Source organism: Indicator indicator, chromosome 12 (assembly GCF_027791375.1).
Source record: "Indicator indicator isolate 239-I01 chromosome 12, UM_Iind_1.1, whole genome shotgun sequence".
Taxonomy (NCBI): domain Eukaryota; kingdom Metazoa; phylum Chordata; class Aves; order Piciformes; family Indicatoridae; genus Indicator; species Indicator indicator.
In genome coordinates, this window is record NC_072021.1 from 730,193 (window position 1) to 756,851 (window position 26,659).

Genomic DNA, 26,659 nt, shown 5'->3' on the forward strand with positions numbered 1-26,659 from the left:
CTCTCTGAAGGTAGTTTGAAAGAACCACCTACACTTATGCCTCACTTCTGTTCTCTTTTTAATAATGCTGAATTTTAGCACTCCCAAGGCAGAGCAGATTGTCAACCCTGAAGACTGAACTCCTATATTTGCAGAGAGCCAGTAGCAAAATGCAAGCCTCCCACAGAGCCCCATATGTAATTTCTTGTAGGAACCAGCTTTCAGAGACAGTAGCTTAGATTCCACCTATATTTATTTCTCAGTATCTTTGAGTGGGCATTATGTTGTGTTACAGATTGATCTAAGCCAGCCACTTTCTCTTGCCCAGTCCTCTGACCTGCACAATCCATTAACTTCGATCAGGGAAAAATAGTAAATATTTGTCATGTAAACACTGATGGAAACAAGATCTAAGTGGTTTTAGAAATGACAGTAGCTGGAAATTAACATAGAGAAGTCCAATGTGGTGAATCAAACAGAATTTTTTTCAAGAAATGAACACTAGAATAATCAATCAAAATAAAAATGATTGTAAATAAATAGACTAAGAAGTAGCTTTCTTGTAATGGGAATTTGACTTCTCCTGCTTTTAGAATTAACATTATCAATGACCGTTCAATGACTTTCAAGATTCTTAAGGCATATTAAAAAAAATCTGGAGGGAAAGAAATTACTGTAATAAGTATTTAGACTGTGGGGACAAACAGAGAGTATAATTACATTCTACAAAAGCCATCTGCATAGAATGTGGAAAAGACTATAGATAATATTCCTTTTCTGAATTTTATTCATTCAGATGGAAAGAAAAACATATTGCAATGCATAAGCATAGTGTTTTGAACCCCTTGAAAAAATTTTGTTGTCTTTTGTCAGCTTTGTACATCTTCCCAAGTTAGACTCTGTTTTCTGGGGCATTGCTGAGACTTTAACACGCTAAAAATTATTACATCTGCCTAGAAAAAAGCAAACTGATAGATGTAATGGACGAATCGATGGATGCAGTGAGATTGTAGGTTTAGACTGGATATCAGGAAGAAAGCTTTTACAGTGGGGTTGGGGAGACACTGGAACAAGTTGCCCAGGGAGGTTGTGGATGCTCCATCCCCAGGCTGGATGAACCCTTGAGCAGCCTGGTCTGGTGGAAGATTTCCCTGCCAATGGCAGGGGAGTTGGAACTAAATGATCATCAAGGTCCCTTCCAGCCCAAACCATTCTATGAATCTATGAATTCGCAAATAAAGAAACCTGTTGCTTATTAGTTTTGAAAAACATTTTTAGGGGGCTTTGTCATTGTTGGGTGCTGAGGGTTGTCTTCTTGAAAGGTCTATGTTTGTACCATCACATCAAAACCAGGTTGGATGTTATAAGTGTTAATTCAATCCTTCTTTCCATTATTTAATGTTGAAGTTTCCAAGTCCAGAACATGTTTTGTGGAACATGAACAGATACACTTGTGGTGGTACCAAGAGCATTAAAGTTTGATAACAATGAATTCCAATGTATCTGAAACTTTACCCTGTGAAATCTACTTTTCAAGCCTCACTCTTCCAATGAGTTCCTTGTAAACCCTGTGGAGTCTCATTCCACTGCAGAATGAGGATCTTGCTGTCTCAGCACTTTTGTGTTAGTTTGGTCTGAGTATGGTAAGTCAGTGTGACAAATTGAAATGAAGGTCACTGAGTATTACTTGAGGGAACTACAATAATGCTGTTCACTAGTGGGTAAGTGAGTTGGATTTAATGGAATCATGCAGCAGGGACTTTTTTTTTTTCCCCCTAAATTATAATATGGAGCATTTTATGGGCAGTGGCACAGAATATGAACAATGAATATATCATAAAGATTAGAGAGCAAGGATAGTACTTTTTTCTTCTTTTTTTTCTTTCTCCTCTTTCATGCTTCTTCCTTAATTTTTCTTTCTTTCATGGAGCACAGGCCTTGAGCATGTTATCTTTATTTGCATGTATTGATCTTTTGTTCACAGAATAAGGAGAAATATATCTGTATTGTATTTGCTATACACTTATTATTTATTTAGTATATTTATTGTACATCTATGGTTTATTAAATACTTTAATTAAAGGTATTTAACATGATACAGGAGTGTCTGAAAAGGCCTTAAACCATCAAAATGCTTTTCCTAATAAAATAAATGTAAGATATGAATTTAATGCTGTTTGAAAATTTTCAAATGGACTTTAAACTGGAATTCAACTACAAAAATACTTAAAATCCTATTTTGAAGACATTTAAGGGAATTTGATTATTTGCAAAAATTGTTGCTCTGGTTACTGGACAAACTCAGGCTGTTAAGCTACTCTTCTGTCATGTAAGGATGATGAGGAAAGCAATACTCTGTGGAAATATCTCACTAGACAGAGTGAAGTATCCTTGCTAGGCAGTTGATAAATAGCAAGTCAGGTGGACATTATAAAGATTCTGAAAGATCTAGTAACTTCCTTTGCTGGCTAAAGGTAGTGCTAGGTTGCTCTTTGGTTTGGTTTGTTTGCATTTTTTTTTAATTGGTGGAGCATAATAAACTGTGATGTAAGAGTGTGATGGTTCTGGTGAAGTTTTCAGAGAGGTTTAATATCATTCTGACTTTTTCCCTTCTGTATTGCAACCCCAGAGAAGCAATCACAGCTTCTTTAGTCCCCAGTCACATTACAATCTCAGGATATTTATTTTTATGTGCTCTTCAAAAAGCTCTACCCTTTTACAGGTCTTTTGAGATGTTAAATTCAGAAAGACCATAGGTTTTAATTACATAAATAACTACTAAACTGTCTTAATTTATTTTTATGGCTTGGGTTTTTTGAGTGGCACTTTTGAACATTTGGTGACTCCCTGATGTTGCTGAAGTAAAGAAGAAAACTCCTTCTGTCCCATTTTTACTCATTTTGTAGCCAAACTGTTTTTCATTTAATTCACATCTGGAAGAGATGTGAATTAAGAAATATAGAATATATAGAATATATAAACCAAGAAATACCAATATTAGAGAATTTATGGAGTAAAACTCACATCTAAAAGTTTGTGAATGATGCTGAAAAAGACTCCTATTATTTATTCATGCTGAAATTATATAGTCTAATGGAACTCTGGAGCTGGGCAATGAAAATTCTGTTTATCCAGAAAACCAATTTGAAAATATAGAGAATCAGAAATTGCAAGTATTAGAAGATTTTAGCAATCTGGTCTACAAATTAAAATAGTTAGTACCCAGATATTTCAAAAAGTGTGGATTGCCAGAAGGTACCTAGTAGTAATCCACTGAATTCTTAGCAAAACCTTTTGGTGAGCAATTGATTTTTAATTTTTTAATTTTTTTTTCTCTAACACTGTAGTATTTTGTCACCTGAGGTATATCCTTTCCTCATGGACTGTCACTCTTTAAGTGTCTGTGAGCTGTTGGACTGTAAGGAATAAAAATATTTAGGCTGTCTTGCCAATGGCAAGATACTATCCAGATTATTCTGCCTTCCTGGCTTTTTCATGCTGTGTTATGGAAGTCACATTTGCAAAACCTGCAAACGCAAAAGAACAATTAACATCTCCACTAACTGTCCAGAGGTTTGCATAGTATTATATTGTCAAGTTTAGGAAAACTGGTATGGTTGTATGGAAAGCTAAAATACACAAACCAGCCAGAGTTAAGGAATGCAAACAACAAACCAGATACTGCAAGCATTTAAGCACTGTGGTTACATCAGGACTCTTCAATTCACTGGTAACATGATATGTAGACAAGGTATTCATATATGTACCTGTTGACCAAGTCAGGACCCAGCTGGAGAGAGAAGATTGGCTGGAACATCACCTCTGAGTCTGTTAAATGCAAAGTAGAATTCATAGCTGCATCTCAGGCAAGTTCTGCTAATAAATTCCTGCTGATGTGCCAAGAGCAGTAACTTGCATGGCACCAGCTTGTTTTGTATACCTAGCTGAATCCACATTTTGCTGTTAACAAGTTAGACACTTGCTATAGTAACTGCACCCGTGTATTTCCGAGCTGGAAATTACTTTCATAGCTCAACTAGTCCTCTCTGACTGCAGAGTGTAAGTGTTGATCTGGTAGTGATTGGCATTTTTGTGGTTTAATTTCTCCTAGCTGCTTGAGTTTTAATGTTTTCAATGAATGTGGCCTACAATGTCAAATTCCTCAGGCTCCAGCAGCAACGACAATGGAGTTTAAGGTTCTGACCCTCCCTGTTACATGTATTTATTCATATATTTTACCCTGACACTACTTCATTTCAATATTTGTTTTCCAGATAAAGGCTTATATTCATATAATTCAGGTAATTTTTCAGCATGCCAGAAATGCTTATTGCTTCCATTTACATGCAAAATTTAATTTGATGTCTTATTGGTGTGCTTTTGCTAGCTCTTGTGCAGATGCTAACCCGCTTGAATGTTCCTTTGCTTTTCTTGTCTGCTTTTCAGTCACAGGCCTTTTGTTGGCTTGCTTTCCCTGTTCCTAACATCTCAGTATTGATAGTGGAGCACTACTGTAACATTCCGTTTGCTTTGCCTGCCTTTATTTGACGTAGAGCTTTGGTAGGTGAACTGTAGTGAGCTACTAGGAAAATGCTATTTTGCTGAAGCTCCACTAAAAGGAACACTCTTCTGTTACTGCTATTTGAGAACAAGTGTAAGTATTTTAGAATACTGACAGGGGTAAATGAAACACTGGTAAAATCAGTATTTATAGTGATACCTGTTTTTACCATTTCCTACTGTTTTAAATCCTCAGTTACAAATCCAGGTGACAGATTGGAGAAGTTTGCCTTAATTAAATACAATTAAATTCTAAAAGTGCAAGTGTTTTTATAAGCTTACATTTTGGAGTGCATTTCATGTGGGATTTTTTTTTTTTTTTTACAGTTTCTGAGGTTTTAATGCTGGGAATCTTTTTTAAGAGTTGGTTCATCTGATTACCTTTCAGTTATGTCTGAAAAATGAAACACATGTCGTTGAGAAAATAGATCCAACACCATGGGGACACAAAAACCCTTGTTCCTTGGAAGCAGGACTAAGCAAACCTGACTTCTACACCTACTCTCCCATGTTTCTTCTATTCCATTGTCTCCTGAAGTAATCTTGCATATTTCTCATGTTTTAAGACAGCTTCACGTGGGAAGAGACCATGTTCTGCCGTTGCAGCTATGGACTTGTGCACACGTGGATTAGCCACAAATTTTATCTTAATAATGCTTCTTTCTCATTAAGGGATTCTGAATTGCATCTTTCTGTTCTATCCAGCCACTGGTTTTGAAGGTCTGTAGCACCTATAGGAATGTAGATTAAATTGGTCAGAAACTTTAAAAAGCCAAAGCACTCCAATGTGCAGGAGGGTAAAGTGACAGACTGACATGGAGACAGCAGGACTGCATGAGAAATGAGCTCCCAGTAAGCACCCTCAGGAACAGCCTGGATGAATATGAGAGAGCAAATTCTTAAGACAGTTGTTGTGGGACTGATTTTAGGGTTGCTTATATGTCAGCTCTTGAACACAGAGCAATTACAGGCAATGCTGAGTTACTTTAAGTGGTTGTGAAGGCCTTCTGTGAGCTTTAGGGAAGGAGCTCAAAAGCATGCTTCACTACATTTTGTTGCCCCAAGGAGTCCACAAAATCTTGTAAAAGCTTTCTACATTGTAAGGGGCAGGATCCTCAGTTTGGGAGCTGTCTGATTTCTTTTTCCTTTTATATATATATTTTTTTTCCTCCTAAACCAAACAAACAAAAACCAAATCATAATTCCTGAGCTATCTCTGGCACTTCCTTCTCTCTGAACTGACTTGCCTCAGTTTTATTTCTCATTCTATGCCTTGTACTGATCTGTTCTATTAACTATATTGATGGGTCATATAGGCTTAGTAGAGTTCTGAACCTCAGATGTTGGTCTTCTGAGGAGGCCTAAATGAGAAATCTCAATGCATGATATGTGCAGCACAGAAGGTTTTATATCTTGCATTGTTTCCCCTGTATAGTAATAACAGAGTGGAGCACAGCTCTGTGCCAGCTTCAGTTGTCATGTACAAGTCAGAAAATCTTTCAGAACTCTCCAAAGATTTTGGTAGCTTGAAAAGAAAATATTTATTGCCTTCATTTGGAAGATTTCCAGTTATTTAGGATTTTATGGAGAGAAATGGGAGTCTGTTGGAATGGAATGGTCCAGTTAGAAGGGACCCACCACAATCATCTAGTCCAACTGTCTGACCAATTCAGAGCTGAGCAAAAGTTGAAGCAGGATATTAAAAGCATTGTCCAAATGCCTCAGAAACACTGAGAGGCTTGGGACATCTGAAGAAGACTCTATAAAAGTTTCTTCAATGATTTCCATTTTATTTTTATTTAGAAGTTGTTAAAACTTTTGATGGCCACCAACACTGTGAAACGTTAACCAAAAAAAAAAAAAAAAAGAGTGAGTATTTGATTCATAAAATGGAATAAAACACCTTGCTTTTTTCCAAATGTTATTGCTAGCCATGAAGGTAAAAAAAATCAAAGTTTTTTTAGAGTAAGAAACTATTGCATTTTAAATTCTTCTTTTGCCTAATAGAAACTAAAAGTGTAAAATTGTAAAAATTGTAAAATTGTAAAAATTTAAACAGAAAGTATCTGCAATGAAAGCTACAGTGCAAGTGCTGTAAACTTCCAGTCTCAGTGTCTACATTGCCTTGCAGAATTGGGCTGAGTGGGATGGTAGGTAGGTAGCTTGTGTAGCAGTGGTAGGGAAGTAGGAAAGAGCAGAAGGGAAGGAGATTGCTGGGGATTATTAAATTCTGGTGGGAAGTTCTCCACTGTCCCCAAGGTAAGCTATCCCTGGAGAACAGTTTTATTGTACTTCAAAGCAATTAAACCAAAAGCTGCTAAAGTGAATCTTTTGGTTTCACTGGGGTGAGGGTTATGCTGAATTAAACATTATTTATGTGGCTTACACTAGCTAATGGGGTCACTAGCTAATGGTACGCTAATGGTACACTACAGCATGGGGTCTGTTTTGCCTTCAGTCTGTAACTGTAATAACCATTAATCCTGGTGGAAGACATTCAAAAGTCTCTACTTACCATCTGTTACCACCCAGTTATCAGACCAAATGGTAATAATATCCCTGAGAATGCTTCATTAATAAGCTATATCCCAATGCAGAGGCAGTAAGATTTAATTAAAGCCATTCTCCACCTTTAAAATCCATCAGAGAAAAAGTAAATTATAGGCAAACCACTGGCATCAATCTATTAATTTGATGCACCCAGTATCCTGGGTGTTACATACTGAAACTTTTAACTCAGGTTTGAATTTATGTTAGAATGGATTTAATCTTCTTGCTTTTGAAACAAATGCCATATTTTGTACTGCATTTGTCAAACACTTTAAGATATTCTTTAAGACCATAAAAAAATAGCTTTCTTGGCAATACTCATTTGGGATGACTTGTGAAAGACTACGTTGTCATGTATCCCAGACAAATTATGATTTGTTCTTTTCCTGTTTTGTGGTCAGGGGTTCAAATGGATTAGATAATGAAGTGCTGTTTTGAAAAGAGGTGGCATTGAAGCCTAATTGTTCAAATTTACATTGTCAATAGCTTAAAAAGAAAATTACCGTTTAAAACTAATATATAGCAGATGAAATTTCTCTTGCAAAAATTACAAGTATTAAACTAAGGTGGCAGCAACTATACTGGTATTTCAAATACTCAGTTCAATAAAGGATTTTGACCTGTGCAAGTTGTAGTTGGTTCCATTTCTAGAGTTAATGAAAGACCTTTTAAATAAATACAACCTGATTCCTTTGCAGAAGCTACAAATTCATAATTCATATACATAATTGGCATCCTTTCCTTTCTCCATCCTTCCTGAACACATTGATTTCCAATGATGAGACCAAGTAATTAATTCTGGTTTAAATTTCTTCTGACTTCTTCACCAGCATTTCAATTTGCACTTAAGTGTGAAATATTATTTAAATATTGTTATTTTTCAGTTGGTTTAAATCTGTTAGAGTTCGCTTATAGTAGCCTCTTCTTGAGGTGACAGAATACATGATCTGGTCTGAACAAGCTTCATGTCTTGTCTTACAGACAGGTAAGGGATGTCAGCTGTTTCAACATACTCTCTCCTCTTTGGAGTAGTGAAAGCAATTGGAGACAGCCCTGAAATCTGATTCTTCCCTTAACTCTATCACTGCTTCCATCTTAGAAGAGGTGTCAATACAGGCCCATTTGCTTTCCCCATGTCCCATCTCTTCCCTGCAGGTCAGATGGGAGTGAAGGTAGAAGTCTGTATACAAAAAGAGAAAAACATCTCTAGATCCTAGAAGGTGATTTCAGTTGAGGTGTTAGGAGATTCTGGAAAGGGAGGATGCGGTTTGATGGGACAGAGAGAGAGAGAGGCTCCTGACTTTTGTACCTGTGGTCTATGGAACATTCTTAGTCTCTCTTTTCTGCCAGATATATCCTGTGACTACTACCACATCAAATTTTAGCTGTGCAGCTGGCAAGTCTAGAGCCCACTGTGACAGCAGCTGGCTCTTTTCATCCTCAAAGATCCAAAGCTTTTCTCCAACATACAGCATATAATCTAAAAATACGCTAAAGCAGATGCACTAGGCTGTAAATACAAACATAAATAAAGAGCAACTGCAGTTGTAATTAGATTTATTCATAAGGATGAATTAGATGAGTTAATGACATTGATTCGACTCGTAGTTGATTCAGTCCTCTTACAGCTTTTGTGATATAAACCTTTCCAAGCATCCCCATGATGAGCATCAGCAAACTACTCAGTTGCCCTCATCTTCCTGTGCCCCAATCCTCTCTGACAGAAGCTGAGTGATGTTTTTGGCATCTCTGCACAGCAGCTACAGTCCTACTGCCAGATCAGCAGCAGGGTTACCAGACGCCAGAATCGCACTGCTTTGCACTCCCTTTGGGGGCTTCTGCCTTTTGGATCCAAATCCAATCCCAGCCAAACAAGGGCTCTCTTGCTTAGTCTTTGGTCACAAATATTGTCCTTAGATAGACCTGGTTTTGAATTAGTAGCTAAGGAGAATGGAGACATAATTCTTGCTCACTGGTGTTTATTTTACCACCGCAGTAGAAGGACGGGCTGAAAATGGCACGTGAAACCAATGATCTTTCTTTGGGAAACAAGAGAGATTTTTGTGGGGCCCCTCTGATACTATAATTAAGAAAATAATCAGACTGAATATTGTCCTTGTCAGACTTAATTTGGTTCAGAAATCCTGATTCTCAACAAATCCATTAAGAGGATGAAAACTCTTCCTCTAGGTTGAGTCCTAAATGTGATCACTTGCTTGCTATTTCTTGTTTGAGAAAGAGACTTTCCTTACTTATTCCTTGAATTCAAAGACACTTTACCCCTGCCCACTATAGCACAGCTATTTCAAAACTTTTATAATGAATTGCTGGTGGACGAGAAGCTCAGCTTGAGCTGTCAATGTGCACTTGCAGCCCAGAAAGCCAACCAGATCCTGGGCTGCATCAAGAGAAGTGTGGCCAGCAAGGGCAAGGGAGGTGATTCTCCCTCTCTACTCAGCTCTGGTGAGACCCCACCTGGAGTACTGCATCCAGTTCTGGAGCCCCTGTTCCAAGAGGGATATGGACATGCTGGAAAGTGTCCAGAGAAGGGCCACCAGGATGATCAGAGGGCTGGAGCTGCTCTCCTATGAGGAGAGACTGAAAGAGTTGGGGCTGTTCAGTCTGGAGAAGAGAAGGCTCTGAGGTGACCTTCTTGTGGCCTTCCAGTATCTGAAGGGGGCTCCAAGAAAGCTGGGGAGGGACTTTTTAGGCTATCAGGTAGTGATAGGACTAGGGGGAATGGAATAAAGCTGGAAGTGGGGAGATTCAGGCTGGACGTGAGGAAGAAGTTCTTCTCCATGAGAGTGGTGAGAGCCTGGAATGGGTTGTCCAGGGAGGTGGTTGAGGCCCCATCCCTGGAGGTGTTTAAGGCCAGGCTGGATGAGGCTCTGGCCAGCCTGATCTAGTGTGAGGTGTTCCTGGCCATGGCAGGGGGGTTGGAACTAGATGAGCCTTGTGGTCCCTTCCAACCCTGACTGATTCTATGATTCTATGAATTGAACTAATAATTCTACCATGTAAGAACTGCAGGGTGCAGGAAACCAAAGCATGGCTTCCATTGTACTAATTTTCATTTCCTATTTGCAAGGAAACCCCTAACTTTTATTGTAATTAAATATCAATAATTAACCTAGCTCTACTGGAATTGCATAATGTAATGGCAGGCCAGATTGTGTCTTCTAAGAATTAATGCAATTGGCACTTACACCATTCACTAGTTGAATACTTTTTTAGCATAACAGTTTTTATCCCAAAAGGAATCGTCATGCAGTCTATTTTATAAATTCATTGCTGCAGTCACTTCTGGCTTTTTTTTGAAAGGCAGAGGAGCTGCAGAACATACCAACATACAGCAGGAACAATCAGAAATGCAGGACAGTTTGCATGTGCAAGTGAGTTAATGACATTTCAGCTCAAAAAAAGAGATGGGTCTGGAAGAGTACAGAATGCTGGTTCATGTTTCTCAGAATGTGAAAGCTTGGAGGGCATTGTCTGAAATAATGTAAGAGAAACAGAACTGAAGTCTGTTTCACCCAATGCAAAATGAAACTGCAGAACTAATGACACAGCAGATTATAGAGCTTGAGAGAATACTGTGACTTGAAAAGAAATTTTATGAGTTTGTAGAAAATGGTTAGATTCGGGATTTAGGATAAACAGGACTGCTTAGGAAAAGTCTCATTTGCCAGAGTCCCTGCCTGCTGAAAGGCTGAAAAACAAAACTTGTGACCTTGCAAGCACACTATTTCACTAAAGGACCTCCCACTATCCCTTGGTGGATGGACAGGTGTTTGAAAAGCAACAGCAGTTCTTATGATAAAATAATATCCAAAATATCTTTATATCGAAAACTTTTATGTTTGTCAAAAGTCCTCCTAGTGCTTGTTCTTCCAGTTTTCTACTGGAAAGGGAGGACAGAACTAGAAACTTGCTAGAACATTAATCCTGCTCTCTCCTAGCCTGTCTTGAAGTTTACTTCAGGTTTTAAGTGTTTTTTTTTTCTTTTTGGTCTCTGTTTTTCAGAATAAATTGCCCTATGGTAGGACTAAAAAAAAAAATCTCGTATAGTTGAAAGTTTAGTGATAATTAGATTAAAGCTTCTAACTTGTAGTTATTTGTATTCTGGTGGCCAGAGAATTAGAACATCCACACTGTCTTGCTGAGGAACTGGGATTTTCACATGTAAACCAAGCAAATGAACGATGAACATTCATGTTCCAATGCTTAATTCTGATGCCAGCAATCAAATAATGTTTAAAAGAGGCCACAGAAGACAGAAGTAGAATTAAGCTAAGCACAAACTGACATCTGTAGTTGTCCTATGTAGCCTACATTCCGAGTCTAATTGTGGATGTGGAATCTGCTTTTTCCAGCAAAGTTCTGGCTATTGTGATTGGTGTACTCTTATAGAGCAGTTAATAGTTTGCTTCCTCTAAAGTATTACAGAGGCATTTTATCAGGACACACTGCATTTGTGTAGCTGCCTGTTCTGATTACACTCACTAATACTGTACAGAAAAAATTGCATCCAGTTAAGATGATTAATATCAATTTTTCTAGTATTGAAAAGCTTTGTGGAGAGATGGTGCCTTGTGTATGAGAGCTTGAAAGATGAACGGTGTGATGCCAGTTTCTATGTGGAATGAATACACATAGAGGTGAAGTGTAGGAAAATATTTAACAGCAGCAGTGCTGTGGAGCTGTATTTCAGCATTTCCATGTGTATTATATGAAACAGCTGAAAACAGTTGGTATGCTAATACATTTGCTATAATCCTATGCTAATATAGTCCCTTGTCTGCTTATATTAGTGCTGCATTGTCTAGTATGAATTCCTTGTATTTATTTATGTATTATTGACTGAGGACACTTTTCACTTAAAGAAATAATACATTTCTGATTTTTTATTTTTTTTTTTCAGGGTCCAAAAGAATCAGCGACAGTGAAGTCTCTGATTATGATTGTGATGATGGAATTGGTGTTGTTTCAGGTAATCCTGTCTACATTTACTCCTCTGTGCTCAGTAGAAGTCCTTTTTATTTGTAGTGTGATACTATGAATTTTGTAATGTTTCTCTGGTGGAAAATAAGTGGAACCTCATTCTGTATTTTTCCAACAAACACAAAATAAGTGTTATTGGTAATGCTTGTTAAGGAGCTGGGTCAGCAGAACTGCCAGCTGGGACTTCTGGCGGGTAGACTTTGGCCTGTTTTGGAGAGTGGTTGACTGGTTTTGTGGGTCGCAAAGTTTGACGCTCTTTTGGTTTTGAAATCTGTGTTTATTTCCTTTCCCTTTTTGTGCAACAGTCGCTATGTTTGCAAATCTTTTGATTTATCCTTGTCTCGTTTTATCATCCACATTCTCCTCTTGTTTAAGGTTTTTCTCTTCACTTGCAGGCTCATCCCAATCTTAGTTTGAATATCTGCCTTCTTTGCACGCAGCTATTTGTCTCTCTTTGTTTTCTTTCTCCCTTACTCACCCCAGTTCTTTCATATTGTACTTTTAGGTTTTATTTAACATGACACTTCGCTTTGCTCTTTTTATTTCTGCCATATAAACGCTCCATCACATCAAATATGTTTCCTGATGTCTGTCGGGTACTCTCAGTCATCCTTTCCATAAAATTAATGGTGATTCAAAGTATGGGACCTGCCAACTAAACTCCAGAAACTTTTAAAAAGAGCAAGAATTCTCCTTTGGTTTCTCTTGATTTTACTTCTGTTCAAAACAGTGAACTAGTGTGGTGGGTTGAAACCACCACAACTAGATAATATGTAAGGGGCCCTTCCAATCCAAACCATTCTGTGATTGTATGAAATCCATGGAGCATACTTGTCTTGTGTGTTTATTTATAGTTGACTGAAAGATACATGCTGTCTGGCTTTGCCATGTTCCTGATTGAAGCTGAGATTTTCTACACCACACTTTCTTATATAAATTCTCAGATGCTAGCCCCATAAGGTCAACTGGCATTGAATAAAGTGCTGATAAGTAGAAATCCAACAACAGAATATCTTTCTGGATGTGAATTTGTAGGCAAGATTGTGCTAGACTATATTTGCTGAAGCAAAGGGAACTTTATAAGCCCAAACTCATGGATCTTCAATTTATAGAGTATGCAGAATCTCAATAATTCAGTTTATTTGATCAGTTTCTGTCAGCACTTTTTCAGAGGACATCCAAGTTCTGCATTTAGATGTTTCAATCACCACAGATGCTAGGTGAACACATTTGTATAAAAGAACTGAACTGTCTCCAAAGTGCCCATAGGTGAAGTCTGGGGATGTTAAGTATTTCCAGCAATTTGGTTGTGTAATCATTTTTAATTAGTGCCTTTTCTAAGCCTTACCACAGTGAGTGTTAAAAATGAAATATCTGATAGAGAGGGAGCTTGACACCTCAAGCAAGTGCAGATATTGAAGTGGAGAAAATGCCACTTAGTATCAGTGTCTGAAACAAGCAAATTATTTTGCCTGTGCTGAATGGCAATTCTAATCATTCTTTTCTGCAATTTTCATACAAAAAGCTTCTCTCAAGTCAATCTAGCAGCAAGACATCTAAATTAGAGAGTCTCATTAGTTCTTTTCAGTTGTTTTTTGAGGGTTATATTAGTGCCCTGGCTGTGAACCTCATACTTGGAGGTTTCTGATTTTCTGTAATGTCGTGCCTGAAAGCTGCAGAATGTGAGGGTGATTCATTAATTTTAGTATTTACTGAACATGTACCCTGCATAGCACAATATTAGCACAGTAGAGCCTTCCTGTGTGGATGAGTAAGTCAAAAGTATTAACATTCTCTCTTAAAATAGAGAAAATTAAAACTTCAGCTCAGAGGAAGCCACATTTGGCGTGCCTTGTAAAAACCCTCATTTGATTTGTATCATAGTTTTTAATTAAGCCCTCAGATGGGGGGGAGAAAAAAAAAAGGTGGTAGTGTGGCAGATAACTTTGTCATGTGCCTGTAATTGAAGTGACTGCAGCTCATAGTTGTTTATTGCTGATTATCTCTATACTGATTATCAGGTTCTGAGTGCTCTGTACATTGATTTAAGAGGCTTGCCATTGTTATGATTGATTTTATGGTAATTACTTAATATTTATAGCTGCTAACACTTTCCAGTGTTTATCCTATTTTTACTACTGTTATAAATAACTACCTGCTTTGCTCAATAGCAGCTCCTTGGCCAAGTTGCACTTATACCCTGTTTTGCTGTTCATAATTTCTTTCAACAGGAAAATATTTTTGCTTTCTTTCTCCAACCTTATTTCAAGGACTTGGAATATTTTTTTTTAAATTGAAAGTTAAATCCTACTTATTTCAGTTGAGAAGGTCACCATAATTGATGGAATGTCACCTATCTTGAGAGACACATGATTCTTTCAACCCCTGTGCAAGCAAAGCCAGGCACGTTCTAGAGAGAATGAAGTTCTCAGATTAGGAGTACCAGAGTTACCACTTCATAGCCCATGGCTGATCAGTCATCAACAGCAGCTTGAAAATCTATTTGGGGTTTAAAGGAGTTCCAGCACTGATTGCTGAGCATATAAAAACTCAAAGACCAATGAATCATTAAGCTGTGATACACTGTGGAAACTTCTTTGAAATTGCTGTATATCTGGCATTTTTTTTTTTCCCACGGAAAGTATTATGCCCCAGGACAGTGAATTCAACATTTTCAGTCAGGTGCAGTCACTTGAACGCATTCAGCTTTTAAAGATTTTTCCTGAAAGCCTACATAAAATGTCTATGTGGTAGCCTTTTCAGCTGTTGTGACTGGAAATGTGTTTTGCTTAGACCATTTATGCCTTCTGTTATCCTAATTCAAGATGAAGCCCAGGATGTAAGCAGGCGCCTGCATGGCTTTAGCTCATTTTATTTGTAAAAGACATCGTTAGTTTAAGTTCAGAACGAGGAGTGAAACCTGATGCCAATAAGTCATTGTTAATTTAATTGTTTCTGAAACACAAGGGAGGTTGTGGAGAGGCTGCTGCTGGTCTCTTCTCACAGGTCATTAGTGATAGAACGAGAGGGAATGGCCTCGAGCTGTGACTGGGTAGCTTTAGACTGGACATTAGGAAAAAAATTTTCCCAGCAAGAGTGGTCAGGGATTGGAGTGTGCTGCCCAGAGAGATGGTGGAGACACCAACCCTGGATGTGTTCAAAAGTGGTTTGGATGTGGTGCTTGGGGCTATGGTTTAGGGGTGAACCTTGTAGAGTAGGGTTCTGGGTGGGACTTGGTGATCCTGATGATCCTTTTCCAACCTGAATGTTTCCGTGATTTCTGTGTAATAATCTTTCTTGAACCCAAACCCTGTGTTTAACCACATCACAGTTTCCTATCCCAGATTTTAAAACTGGACTTTGCATTAGATTTTAATTGTGGACATTCTGTTTGCAGTGCATTGTATAGAATTATTACAGTACAATTTTAATTAAAATGGCAGTAATCAATTTAGTGTGTTATTCTCAGGGAAATCATGAATTTCAGGATTGATGTGTCATCTTGACCCAAATAAATGGTATGTTTGGATATATTGATTATTATAAATCCTCAGTTTGGTGCAATTTATTTCTATGCTTTAGAAGTATAGGATCATAAAAACTAGAGTTGTGCTTAATTAAGTATAACAACAGACTCTTCTCTGTGATGTTCAATGATAGGACAAGGGGCAAAGGGTGAAAGCTGGAGCATAAAAGGTTCCATGTGAACATAAGGAAAAGCTTTTTCACTGAGAGGAGCCCTGGAGCAGGCTGCCCAGAGAGGTTGTGGAGTCTCCTACTCTGGAGATATTCAAAACCTTCCTGGATGTGTTCCTGTGTGACCTGCCCTGGGTGATCCTGCTCTGGCAGGGGGGTTGGACTGGATGAGCTTTCCAGGTCCCTTCCAACCCCTAACATTCTCTGATTCTGTGAGATTCTATGGACAAGAATCAACTGTACATATGTGGGTTTTATTTAAAAACATGAAAAAAAAACCAACCAAACAAAAACCCAACCAACCAAAAAACCCAACCAACCAAAAAACCCAACCAACCAAAAAAACCACACTCCAACCAAAACACACAAAAAAGCCCCAAAACCCAAGATGACCACATTATAATATTCTTGAACAGATCCCATCTTTTGTTGTGCTTCTGCTACAGTTATGGTAGGAAATCAAAAAGTGCAATTTAAAATTAATTGAATATTTCCCTTTCTTTTTAGATTATCGACATAATGGGAGAGATCTTCAGAGCTCAACGCTCTCAGTGCCAGAACAAGTGATGTCATCTAATCATTGCTCTCGATCAGGCTCACCTCACCGTGGGGATAGTATAGGACGGACCAGGTCGTGGTCTCCCAGTGTCCCTCCCCCACAAAGGTAAACTGTTCTTTAACCCTGCATTTAAGTGGTATTGATCCTGTAACAATACTGGAAAGAATGTTTAGACTTTCAAGATGGAAATGAATTTAGATAAACCTTATGAGATTTTACAAGGCCAATGATTTTTTTTTTCCTTACGTTATACTGATGTGGAAAAATTCAGCTAATTTTGTCATATTTTTCATCAAACATCAGTCCATTCTAATCTAAGAAAAATATTTCTCCATCCTTTCTCTCTTTCACTTTCAAGAGCTGTTTAGAAGGTGCAATGTTTTATAGCATGTGATGGTTCAACATTTTCTTAGCATTCGTTGGTCAGTGGCAGATTTTGACCCTTTTGTCTCTGTAGAATAAAGGTTCTAGGAGAGTCATACGGTTTTTTTTCCTGTAGTAATTTTCTTTCTACTATTTTTCTCAAAGTATTGAAGCATCAGGACAACAAAAATTTATACTGAGAAATGTCAGCTCCTGATTTTAGTAAGTCTCTGATAACTCTTTATCTTGTGAAACAAAGATCAGGACGGTTCATCCAACAGCTAGACATTTCAGAAAAGGACACTTGTGTGATTGCAGTTACTGTTTAACCTGGAATCCTGCATGAATAAACTTTCTTAAGAGGAAGCAGGTAGATTTCCAGCTGATGTAATTCAGCTGGAATAAAAGGGTAAGTTATTTGCCCCATAATGTGTCGGTATCCAATATTTCCTGTCAGGTACATGCATCTATCCCTTTCTTCTGCAGCCATTCTGATTCTATTGTGTTCTGCTTTTCTTGTTAATACTCTTGTTCTTTTTGTTAGCTGAAGATTCTCTTGACATGGTATTCTCTTACATGTTTGCTAGCCATTTCCTCTAGCAGATGCAGATTAATTTTCTTTTTTTTTCTTTTTTTTTTTTTTTGCATTAGTGAGGTATTGGGATTCCAAATGATACCATGTGATTGCAGGCAGGGACTTCACGCTGCTACTTGAAATTTAACCCCATGTGTAAATACAGCCTGACTTTAAATGACACATAAGCAGTAGATGCAGAAGGACCTATTCTGATTTTTTTATATCCTGATTTCAGTTTAACTAATTGCCCATGCTAAATCTCCTGGAGTTATTTGTCTTGGATATAGGCATAAATGTGAGCAAAATCTCTTTGTGTGTGGGTATTTGTGGCTTTGTGTGTGCATTTTGGACAGAAATGTTACCCAAGCTATTAATGAACACCTGCCTAACACCATTGAAAAACCTTCCTTTCATTTTCTGGTAGTTTTGCATTTTTCTCATGTATGAAATGTATTAAATGTTTGTTGCTTCCTGACTTTCTTAAAGCTAAGTTTTTAAAAATACTTTTGAGCTTAAAGAGGAAAAAAAGTTTCAGCTGTTTCCTATAATCTCACAATCAGCTATGTTATTTATGTAGCATTTCCATGCTGACACACCAAATTGTTTCTTTGAGGACCCACCAAGCCCAGAGAACTGGGTTACTTGAGAGTTTGTAGAAAGGAAGCATAATCCTTGGGTTACAGAAATGTCTCTTTTTTTGTTCTATGGGAAATCCAGGTGTCCCTGGCAAAGCTCTAAGCATCGCATTTACACCATGTTATCTGAGTTTGCTAAGCATCTGCAACTACAGACACATTCCAAGTGCAGTGAGCATGCTGTGTGCCCAGGGAACTCCCAGTTAGTGACTGATGCCTCTGAAGGCAGGAGATTTTGGGTCACTGGTGTGCCACTTGCTGTTATATCTGAGAAGCCATTTTTCAGTCCTCAGACTTTCTACTGGATTTTGTTAATAAACCCCATGGAAGCTACATTGCATAGTAGCTGACAAGAAATTGTTACTGCTCTCATAATGTTTTCAGCTCATATATTCAATGGACTATTCTCTTTATAGATAAGAATGGGGTTTAGACTGTGGCAGACACTGAATGTCATGATTAGCTTTTTCTGTGACTGTGCATTTAAATAAAGGAACATGAAGATGGTGGAGGAGAAGCTCAACACAAGCTGTCAGTGTGCACTTGCAGCCCAGAAAGCCAAGCAGAGCCTGGGCTGCATCAAGAGAAGTGTGGCCAGCAGGGCCAGGGAGGTGATTCTCCCTCTCTACTCAGCTCTGGTGAGACCACACCTGGAGTACTGCATCCAGTTCTGGAGCCCCCATTCCAAGAGGGATATGGACATGCTGGAAGGTGTGACCAGAGGGCTGGAGCACCTCTCCTATGAGGACAGAGTTGGGGCTGTTCGGTCTGGAGAAGAGAAGGCTCTGAGGTGACCTTCTTGTGGCCTTCCAGTATCTGAAGGGGGCTCCAAGAAAGCTGGGGAGGGACTTCTTAGGATATCAGGTAGTGACAAGACTAGGGGGAATGGAATAAAGCTGGAAATGGGGAGATTCAGGAAGAAGTTCTTCCCCATGAGAGTGGTGAGAGCCTGGAATGGGTTGTCCAGGGAGGTGGTTGAGGCTCCATCCCTGGAGGTGTTTAAGGCCAGGCTGGATGAGGCTCTGGCCAGCCTGCTGTAGTGTGAGGTGTCCCTGCCCATGGCAGGGGGGTTGGAACTAGATGATGCTTGTGGTCCCTTCCAGCCCTGACTGATTCTGTGATTCTATGAAGATGACTAGGGAAAGTGGCTAGGCTGATATGGTGTGGAGCATCTCGTAGGATGCTCATTATTCTCTTACCATCATCCCCTGCAATTACACTTTTTCACCTTCTTACGTGTTACCTGGTTGCTCCATACATGTTCTCTGTCAACTGCAAGGAAGTTCAGTGTATTGAAGGCATGTCGTGGATGCAACTTTTCTTGTAGAGCCAATTTGATTGGAGAAAGTATGCAATTTGCTGTTAAACAGGAAATCTGGCTGACAGATTTCACTTCAGCAGAGTGAAACAGAACTGAAACAGTAGTGACACTTTGAAGCAGAAGTAATACAGTTGTGTAGGGTAGGATGTTAAAACGCAGCATGAAGTCAGATCTGATGTAATACAGGAATTTAAAGAAGAAATTATTTATTTAGAACAATAAGCAGGTAACAATCTTATCTGAAAGTGATTTGAACAGACAGAATGGTATGGAGTTTTCAGGACTAAGGCTTCTAATCAGAGTGTAGAGGTAGGAGTTTTGGTTGTGTGGGCAGATAGCAAAGGTCACATCTTTGTGAAACTCTGCAAAGAAACAACTTGAGAAAGCTCAAATACTTAAGCTGAAAAAAAAAAGATGAATAAAATAAGATGATAATACTATAGACAGGAAAAAAATAAAAAATGTAAACCTGAACGGAAAGAGAGATTCTGAGGTAAAAGGAAAGAAAGAATTCAAAAAGCAGTAATGAGAATTTGTTGGGAAAGTAAAGAAATTAACAAAGAACAGCAGAGGAGCCCTGTCAATGTATGTTTTAGAGCACAAATATACATGAGTATGTTTAGTGGTGTGGGGTAAAGCCTGTGCTGGATTTCTTGTAATTTTGGTATAATTGAGAGGATTAAAACGTGTAAAGAGGTGTAAAGTAGAAGAAGGAAGAATTATACTCACTTTTAATATAGCAAATATAAAGTCTACTAGGCAGAGTATATTATATTTTGTTTTATGAGGGCAGAGTGGAGAAATTCTGTATGAGAAATGAAGTAGAGCTGGAGAGAAAAGCTTATGTGTAGTGCAACATCTTCACAGCACTTAGATGCAGAAATAAACACCTGTGTGGCAGCAGTGGTGAAAGATACACAGGTTCACACTAAGCAAGGGCTGGCAAATGACAAAGGATGAGGATGGCAGGTATCAAAGTGAGATGAGAAAGTGATGAGGAACGGCATGATCTGAGTGGTATAAAAGTGTGAAAAAGAGCCCATGTTGGGGAAGGCTGCAGGAAAGAAGAATTCGTTGGTATAAAATTTTAATTTGTGCGTGTGGGCCAATAATTAATTGGCTTATTTATATTATTATCCAATAACTTTCACAACTAACTGTTGTCTTCCTGTTCTTGCGGATTTGTTTTAGGTGAAGTTAGTGTGTATCAGTAGGTAACTAATAGTTAAACTGAGTAAAGCAACCAAGGGGCAAAGGTTTGGTCTCAAAAACTGTGAAAGGGATTGGTGCTCTTTAACAATGTCTGCTCTATGTGTTCCCCTTACACCAAATTAAACAGTTCTTGTTCAGATTCTGTGCTAGGGAGGTTACAAAATAAGCTTTCCAGTGAAAAATAAGCATCTCTTGTTTAATTCAGATGATGATGTTTTCAGCAGGTTGCACTCTACCATAACAGATAGAAGTCCTCATCCTTTCTTACTACAGTTTAGACTTTCCTAGTACAGTCAAAATCAAGAGCTCACAAACTCCTTTGAGTGTTTGTTTCAGCTAGAAAGGAAAATTTCCTTGAAGGTACTGTCTGGAAATTCTTATTTTGTCTAAAATGTTAATTGAAAAAAAAAAGAGAAAAAAATAAGGTTATCCTCTCCTTTCCAGAGCAAACTTTGAAACAGAAGAGAAAAGCCCTATCCCTAGCATGGACTTAGCACCTTGTCCTGTAGGAGAATATTTTTTTGCCATAAGGTTTAAAATTATGTGAGAGTAAGAGCATCCCAAAGATAGGGAACTAACACATCCCATTGCCACCGTGTTTGCTAACAATTGTAGAAACCAGTGAGAGGATGTGGTGCAGGGAAACACCCAGAACTCAGCATCTGATATCTTTTATCCATAGTCGGAATGTGGATCAGGGACCACGAGGGACTCGATCTACTCCTGCGCATTACAATACCCTGAACCGAATGGATAGACACCGTGTTATAGATGACCACTACTCCCCGGACAGAGAGAGGTAAATATCTGACTAGAATTAGAATCAGCTGCAGCCTACATGTCAACATGAACTACCTAACTTGGTAGCTCACCAAAGCAAATAGCAGAATGACTTATCTAATCCCACAGATGAGCATTTCCCTACTCATTTATCTACTGGCTACACTAAAATGCATTAAACGATAGACAGGGTGCACAAGGCTGACAAAACTGTCAAGCCCTCACAGGCACCTTTGCCAAGAGGGAATCTGAAAAATTGCACAGTGTGAAAGACAAATAACTTAGTTGTCCTTTTAAATAAAAATGATTTTTTATATTGTATGAATAAATTCTACAAGTGCTGGATATCTTGCCAAAAAAAACCCACCCAAACCCAAACAAGATAACAGTAGGCTTGGTCATTTTTGTTGTGGAATAATGAGACATAAAAATGGATCATTTCAGCTCAGTCAGCTCAGTATTAATGTTACATTCCCACTGCATACAGAGCAATTCACAGTCAGAACAGAAGTTTGCTCTAGCACTGTGTTTGTCTTACAACAACTTTATGAGCCATTTTTGTGGGGGAGAAATAATTATGGCAATATGTGTGAGAATGAAATCAGAGTCTCTGTGTTTAGAAGCCCTAATGCTTTGCCTAATGGAACTTCCCAAAGAGTGAGCAGAGCTGTAAAAATCTCTATGAATTTTAATGATGTAAAAAAAAGAATTGCAGGCAATAGTTGGCTAAATTAGTTAATTTTGCTGAATAAATTGTGGCAGTGCCTTTGTGATATTAAAAAGAATAAAGAAAAAAAAAGGACAAGATAAAATCTTTCCCACTTAATCGTATTCAGGTCAGAAAGTCATGTTATAGAAAATATTCATCAACTCAAATCTCAATAATTGCAGTGTTCTTTTAAGTTGTTTTTCTCCTTTCAAATTTTACCATGTACATTAAGAGTTTATTGCACTTCCTATTTATTTTATATCTATAACTTAAACTGCAAGTAAAAAACATACTGGAGGTTGTACCATCAGGGATTCCTGTAAGTCTGCCTATAGTTTCCATTACCACGTTCTGGTTTCAGTTACTTATGATGCCAATACAATTTCCTCTCCCAGGGCGCTCACTCATGAACCCTAATGGATTTAACTGCTGAAGGGATTGCAGTCCAGGCATGCTGCCATGTATTAGCCTTCCAGTAAGGATGGCAGAAAGGAAAGGGTGTTTCCTCTTTAGCTGCTGCTATTTGCAGTGGGTACATTAGTGAAATCACTGTTAAATTGCACAATTATCTGTACTACCAACCTGGTGCTTCCATGTGTCTGCTGAAGGATGGTAACCTCCAACAGAGGGATGGAGTAGGAAGGTGGCAAGATAAATGCAGTCTTGCAAATGTAGCTACATCTGTCAGAGCTCATGATTCAGAACCTTTGAGTTGAATTTAAACAAACAAACAGAAAAAACCCCAACCCACAAAAAGTCATACATAAAACGCACCTACAAAATGCACATGTTAAAAATAAGGCAGTGCTGACTAAAAAAAGCTTCCAGTCTTATGCCCTTTGGAGTAAAAACTTAAAATGCATTCTGGGGAGCACTGTGATAATATACTGATTTTCATGTTGGAAGTCATCTTGATTGAGTAAGTGTCAGTCCACAAATTCTCTGTCGATAATTGCTGTTGTTTCACAGCTGGAGTCTTCAAACTCTCAGTTGCAATCTGCCAGAATATGTCTAGGATTTCATCTATCCAGGGAGATAAGCAGGAACAGAATTCCATATACTTGATGTGGCAAAAAGCATGCAGGCCATTAAGAGTGAAGACACTTGATCTTTATACATGAAGAAAATCCCTTCTCCCCTTTAAAAAAGCCATAAACTATTGCACAAAACCGTTCTGTTAATCTTTTCTGTGCAATGTAGCAGGTGAAATCATACACCCAATGTTTTATTCTGGAATGGCATTTGCTGTTTTGTAGAGCTTGAGAGCCTAACTTCACACTTTATGTAGTTTTTAGGTGCCATTTTTCCAGAAGCAACATGGAAAACATTCTACCACTGAGCACAGTGACTCCTACTTTGTTTAGATGTGAATTTAAGCTTTTAGAACCACATCACTGGTCTCTCTTGCAAAAAGAAACTAGTTGTAGTAGTTTACTACTACAATAGCTAAGGAAGTATAGCACAGCTTTTCCTTGTATCCCTCCCCCTACATCCTTAAGTCTAAAGCCTGCCTGACTGAGTTGGCCAGCTTGCTGCCAAAGATTCTGCTGCCTCTTTTAGACAGGTGGATTCCATCCCTTCCTAGCAGATTGTAGTCCTCATAGAAGGTCCTACTATCATAAAAGCCAAAACTCTTGTGGTGCCACCAGCCACATAGCCAGAAGTTGATCTGCAGTATGTGTCTATTTCTGTCTGCCCCCAATCCTTGAACTGGTAATATGAAGAGAAGACGTTTTGGGCACCAAGGTTGTTCACTTTCTACCCCAGGGCCTTATAGTCTCTCTTGAGAGAGAGTTTTGCAAGAGTGTTGAGGTATTAGTTCCAGGGTCGCATCTAAATCATTTACTGGCATGTTCATGTGGGGACAGCCTGGGGATGTTCTTGCTGAGGGTGTGCATATATACTAAAGCAAATTTGAAGATGATGGAATTAATTTTCCTCTTAATGCTTCTTGGCAGCATGCTGACTGCCAGGCTGTTATGGGTAGACTGATTTTGATGTTTGGATCTGTGCATTCATTTAAGAGCCCTAGTGCTTTTCTGCAGCCTGCAACATAGCTCTGTGCTTATTTTCTCAATTTCTAGTCCTACCATATTGTGCACGGCTCCTCATTTCTGTAATGAACTGCAAAGATTAAACTGAGTAATCAGAGACTGAAGTAGGAAGCTTTTTATAGTAGTGACTATGCTTTTGCCTTCGTTTGACAAGAAGCAAGCACAGAGATCTCTTGTGCTATATATAATTAACCTAATATGCTTGTAAGGAATATTTACATCTAGCTGGCGAAACATTTTATCCACATGCAAAAGAGACAAAGGTAATAAGTGCAGGTAATGCAGCTACCTGCAGCAATGTGTTTCACTGCAAGAAAGCAATGAATTATTAGCAGATTAAGATAGGAAATTAAAAGTGGAAGATAAACATGAGATTTTTTCATGTTTCAAGTGAAATCAGTTTACACATCCAGTGTGAACTTTTGTGACTGGACATTCCTTTAAACTACCCAAGCTTCAGAGGAGCTCTACACCAGGAACTCTTTTACTCCAGTAGTCCCTTGCAAATTGGAAGAGAAAAATGTATTTACAAAACAATCCTTCCTGTACTGTGTGCATGTAGTTGTACTAGAAGGCAAATAACGTTCTGGTTTTGATAACTGTAAAATATCTAGTGCCATAACAAATATATTTAAAATATATAAATTTAGACACATTTTCAAAATACCAGCATAATACAGATTTTTTTTTTTTTTTACTTTTATTTTGAAATGCATTAATTGTTTTTTGGCTTGTTCTGTTACAGATGTTGTATAACCAGGCTTTAATCTAAACTTGTTTTTTATCACAGTAGGACAAATATTAGGATAAGTAATATACACTCATAAATGGGAAAAGTGTGGAGCTAACTATCTGAGGACAGACTTCCCAATGCCTTTCATACAAGGCTAGGTAAACCTCTGCCAAAATTAATATTCATCCTGAAGTTGTCACTGCCTTCAAGCAAGGGAACAGGCAATTTGCCTTCTGAAGATTATTTTCAGACAGACATTTTATGTATGTTCCCTTCCTAGCTGAAATGTACAAAATTCCAAATTTTAGCTATCCACTTCTCCATAGTCCCCACTGGCTTCTCATACGAAGTGTGTGACTCATCTAGAGAGTTTTAGGGTTGGAACTTGAAACTTAGAATGTTGTTATGAATTTGGGTGCTCTCTACAACGCTTTCGTAGCTCCTGTGTTCTCAGGCTTTGATGTTTTCTGTTGTGTGATGTGTGCCATTCTTTCCCCATCTCATTGTCTCCTGTTTGTGTTTCCCCCCTGCCATCTGCTCAGTCGTTATGTCACTTTGCCTCGTTCCCGACACACCCAGCCCACAGATCACCATTACAGGGATGCCAGGTATATGTTTTGCTGTGTGTGGACAATGCATGGACTTCTGCCTACCTACACGGCCACTTCTGCTTTCCCTAGGCTCTGTGTAGTGGTAGAAAACTTAGAAGTGTTGAGTTAATATCAGCATTAGCTTTGTTAATGTAGTGTGTAGACAAACACTGGGTAAACTCTTCACAACTTTCACTTTTTTAAACGTGATTTTAACGTATTTTTAGAAGGGACTAAAGAAAATTATTTAAATCACTAGACACAAACACCTACTGATACTATCATTTGCATATACAAAATGTTTGGCTGTCTTAATTAAAGGTTACAATAGACAAAACTGAAGTGTGAAAGCTTTCCTGTAGTCTCAGCTGCAGGCCAATAGACCTTAATTTTCAAAAGTACTTTGGCAAAATTCACCTTAGCTCCATCAGAGTTGTGTCCCAGTGTTTTGTTCTGTTGCTGACATCACTGGCTTTTCATGTTGTTTTTGTCCTTATTTCATCTTTTTGTTGCTTTTCATTGTGTTCACCCTTTCTGTTTTGGCAGCCAGGATCACACAATGTATCCTCTGTTTTGTGAAGATGCAATCAGATTGCTTCGCTCCCGTAAGATGTGCCGTACCTATTCTGAGGGTGCTTACTATGATCTTGAGAGGTACAATTGATGTGGAGCATGTCAGTAGCACTGCCACTTAGACTCTGACAGGACCATGTTTGGTGTTTCCAAACCAAGAATGTGATGTATGGTTTAAGTGGGAAACACGTACAGTGAAGATGTTGTTCATGCTCTGTGAGTATGTATACACTAAAACTGACTACTCAAGACTATGACTAAATCCCAGGAGAAGCTGAATAGTTCTGTAGAATTCAGTTTCATGACTTAGGTTATATGGATATTATATCTGTAGATATATCTGTAGGTAAACCTTATCTTTGTTGGAATTTTCCAGAGTGCTTACAGTACTTATTATTCTCTTTGAAATAATGAGGAAAAGCCAATCTACTTCAAAGCAGACAGAAACAGTCTTTCTGAAAGATGGTATTTTGCTTGATTGAAAAACAGAGTGGAAAGGGGAAGTCTAAGCTTATGTTGTAGATATGTGTTGTGCTTATTCTGTAGTTTACCAGCCCTCATGTGCATTCACAATCCCTGCTTGTGACTGCAGAACATCAGAGATCCTATTTGGATATGAAGTGTATGGCAGAGAGAAGTTAAGTCCAGAATAATTTCTATGAAGTACTTATACTTGAAGCCTAATGGCTTTTAAGAGAGGTAGTAAGACATGCTGGTGTAGTCCTGTGATGATGATGATTTCAGAAATACTGCAGGAGAAAGCCTGT

The 26,659-nt window shown here is 38.4% G+C and overlaps 1 protein-coding gene across 37 annotated transcripts in view; it reads left to right on the forward strand.

Annotated features, from left to right (window-relative positions):
* Positions 1-26,659, forward strand: part of RIMS2 (regulating synaptic membrane exocytosis 2) — a 387,973-nt gene that overhangs the window by 238,825 nt on the left and 122,489 nt on the right. For 22 of the 37 annotated variants that reach the window (XM_054385548.1, XM_054385557.1, XM_054385553.1 and 19 more), the window contains 3 exons: positions 12,011-12,079; positions 16,294-16,450; positions 21,136-21,252. In XM_054385548.1, the coding sequence (XP_054241523.1) occupies positions 12,011-12,079; positions 16,294-16,450; positions 21,136-21,252 (343 nt within the window). Of the gene's footprint in view, positions 1-4,253; positions 4,281-12,010; positions 12,080-16,293; positions 16,451-21,135; positions 21,253-25,271; positions 25,338-25,865; positions 25,974-26,659 lie in introns of all 37 variants that reach the window. The other 15 variants (XM_054385549.1, XM_054385558.1, XM_054385556.1 and 12 more) reach the window with 2 other exon arrangements.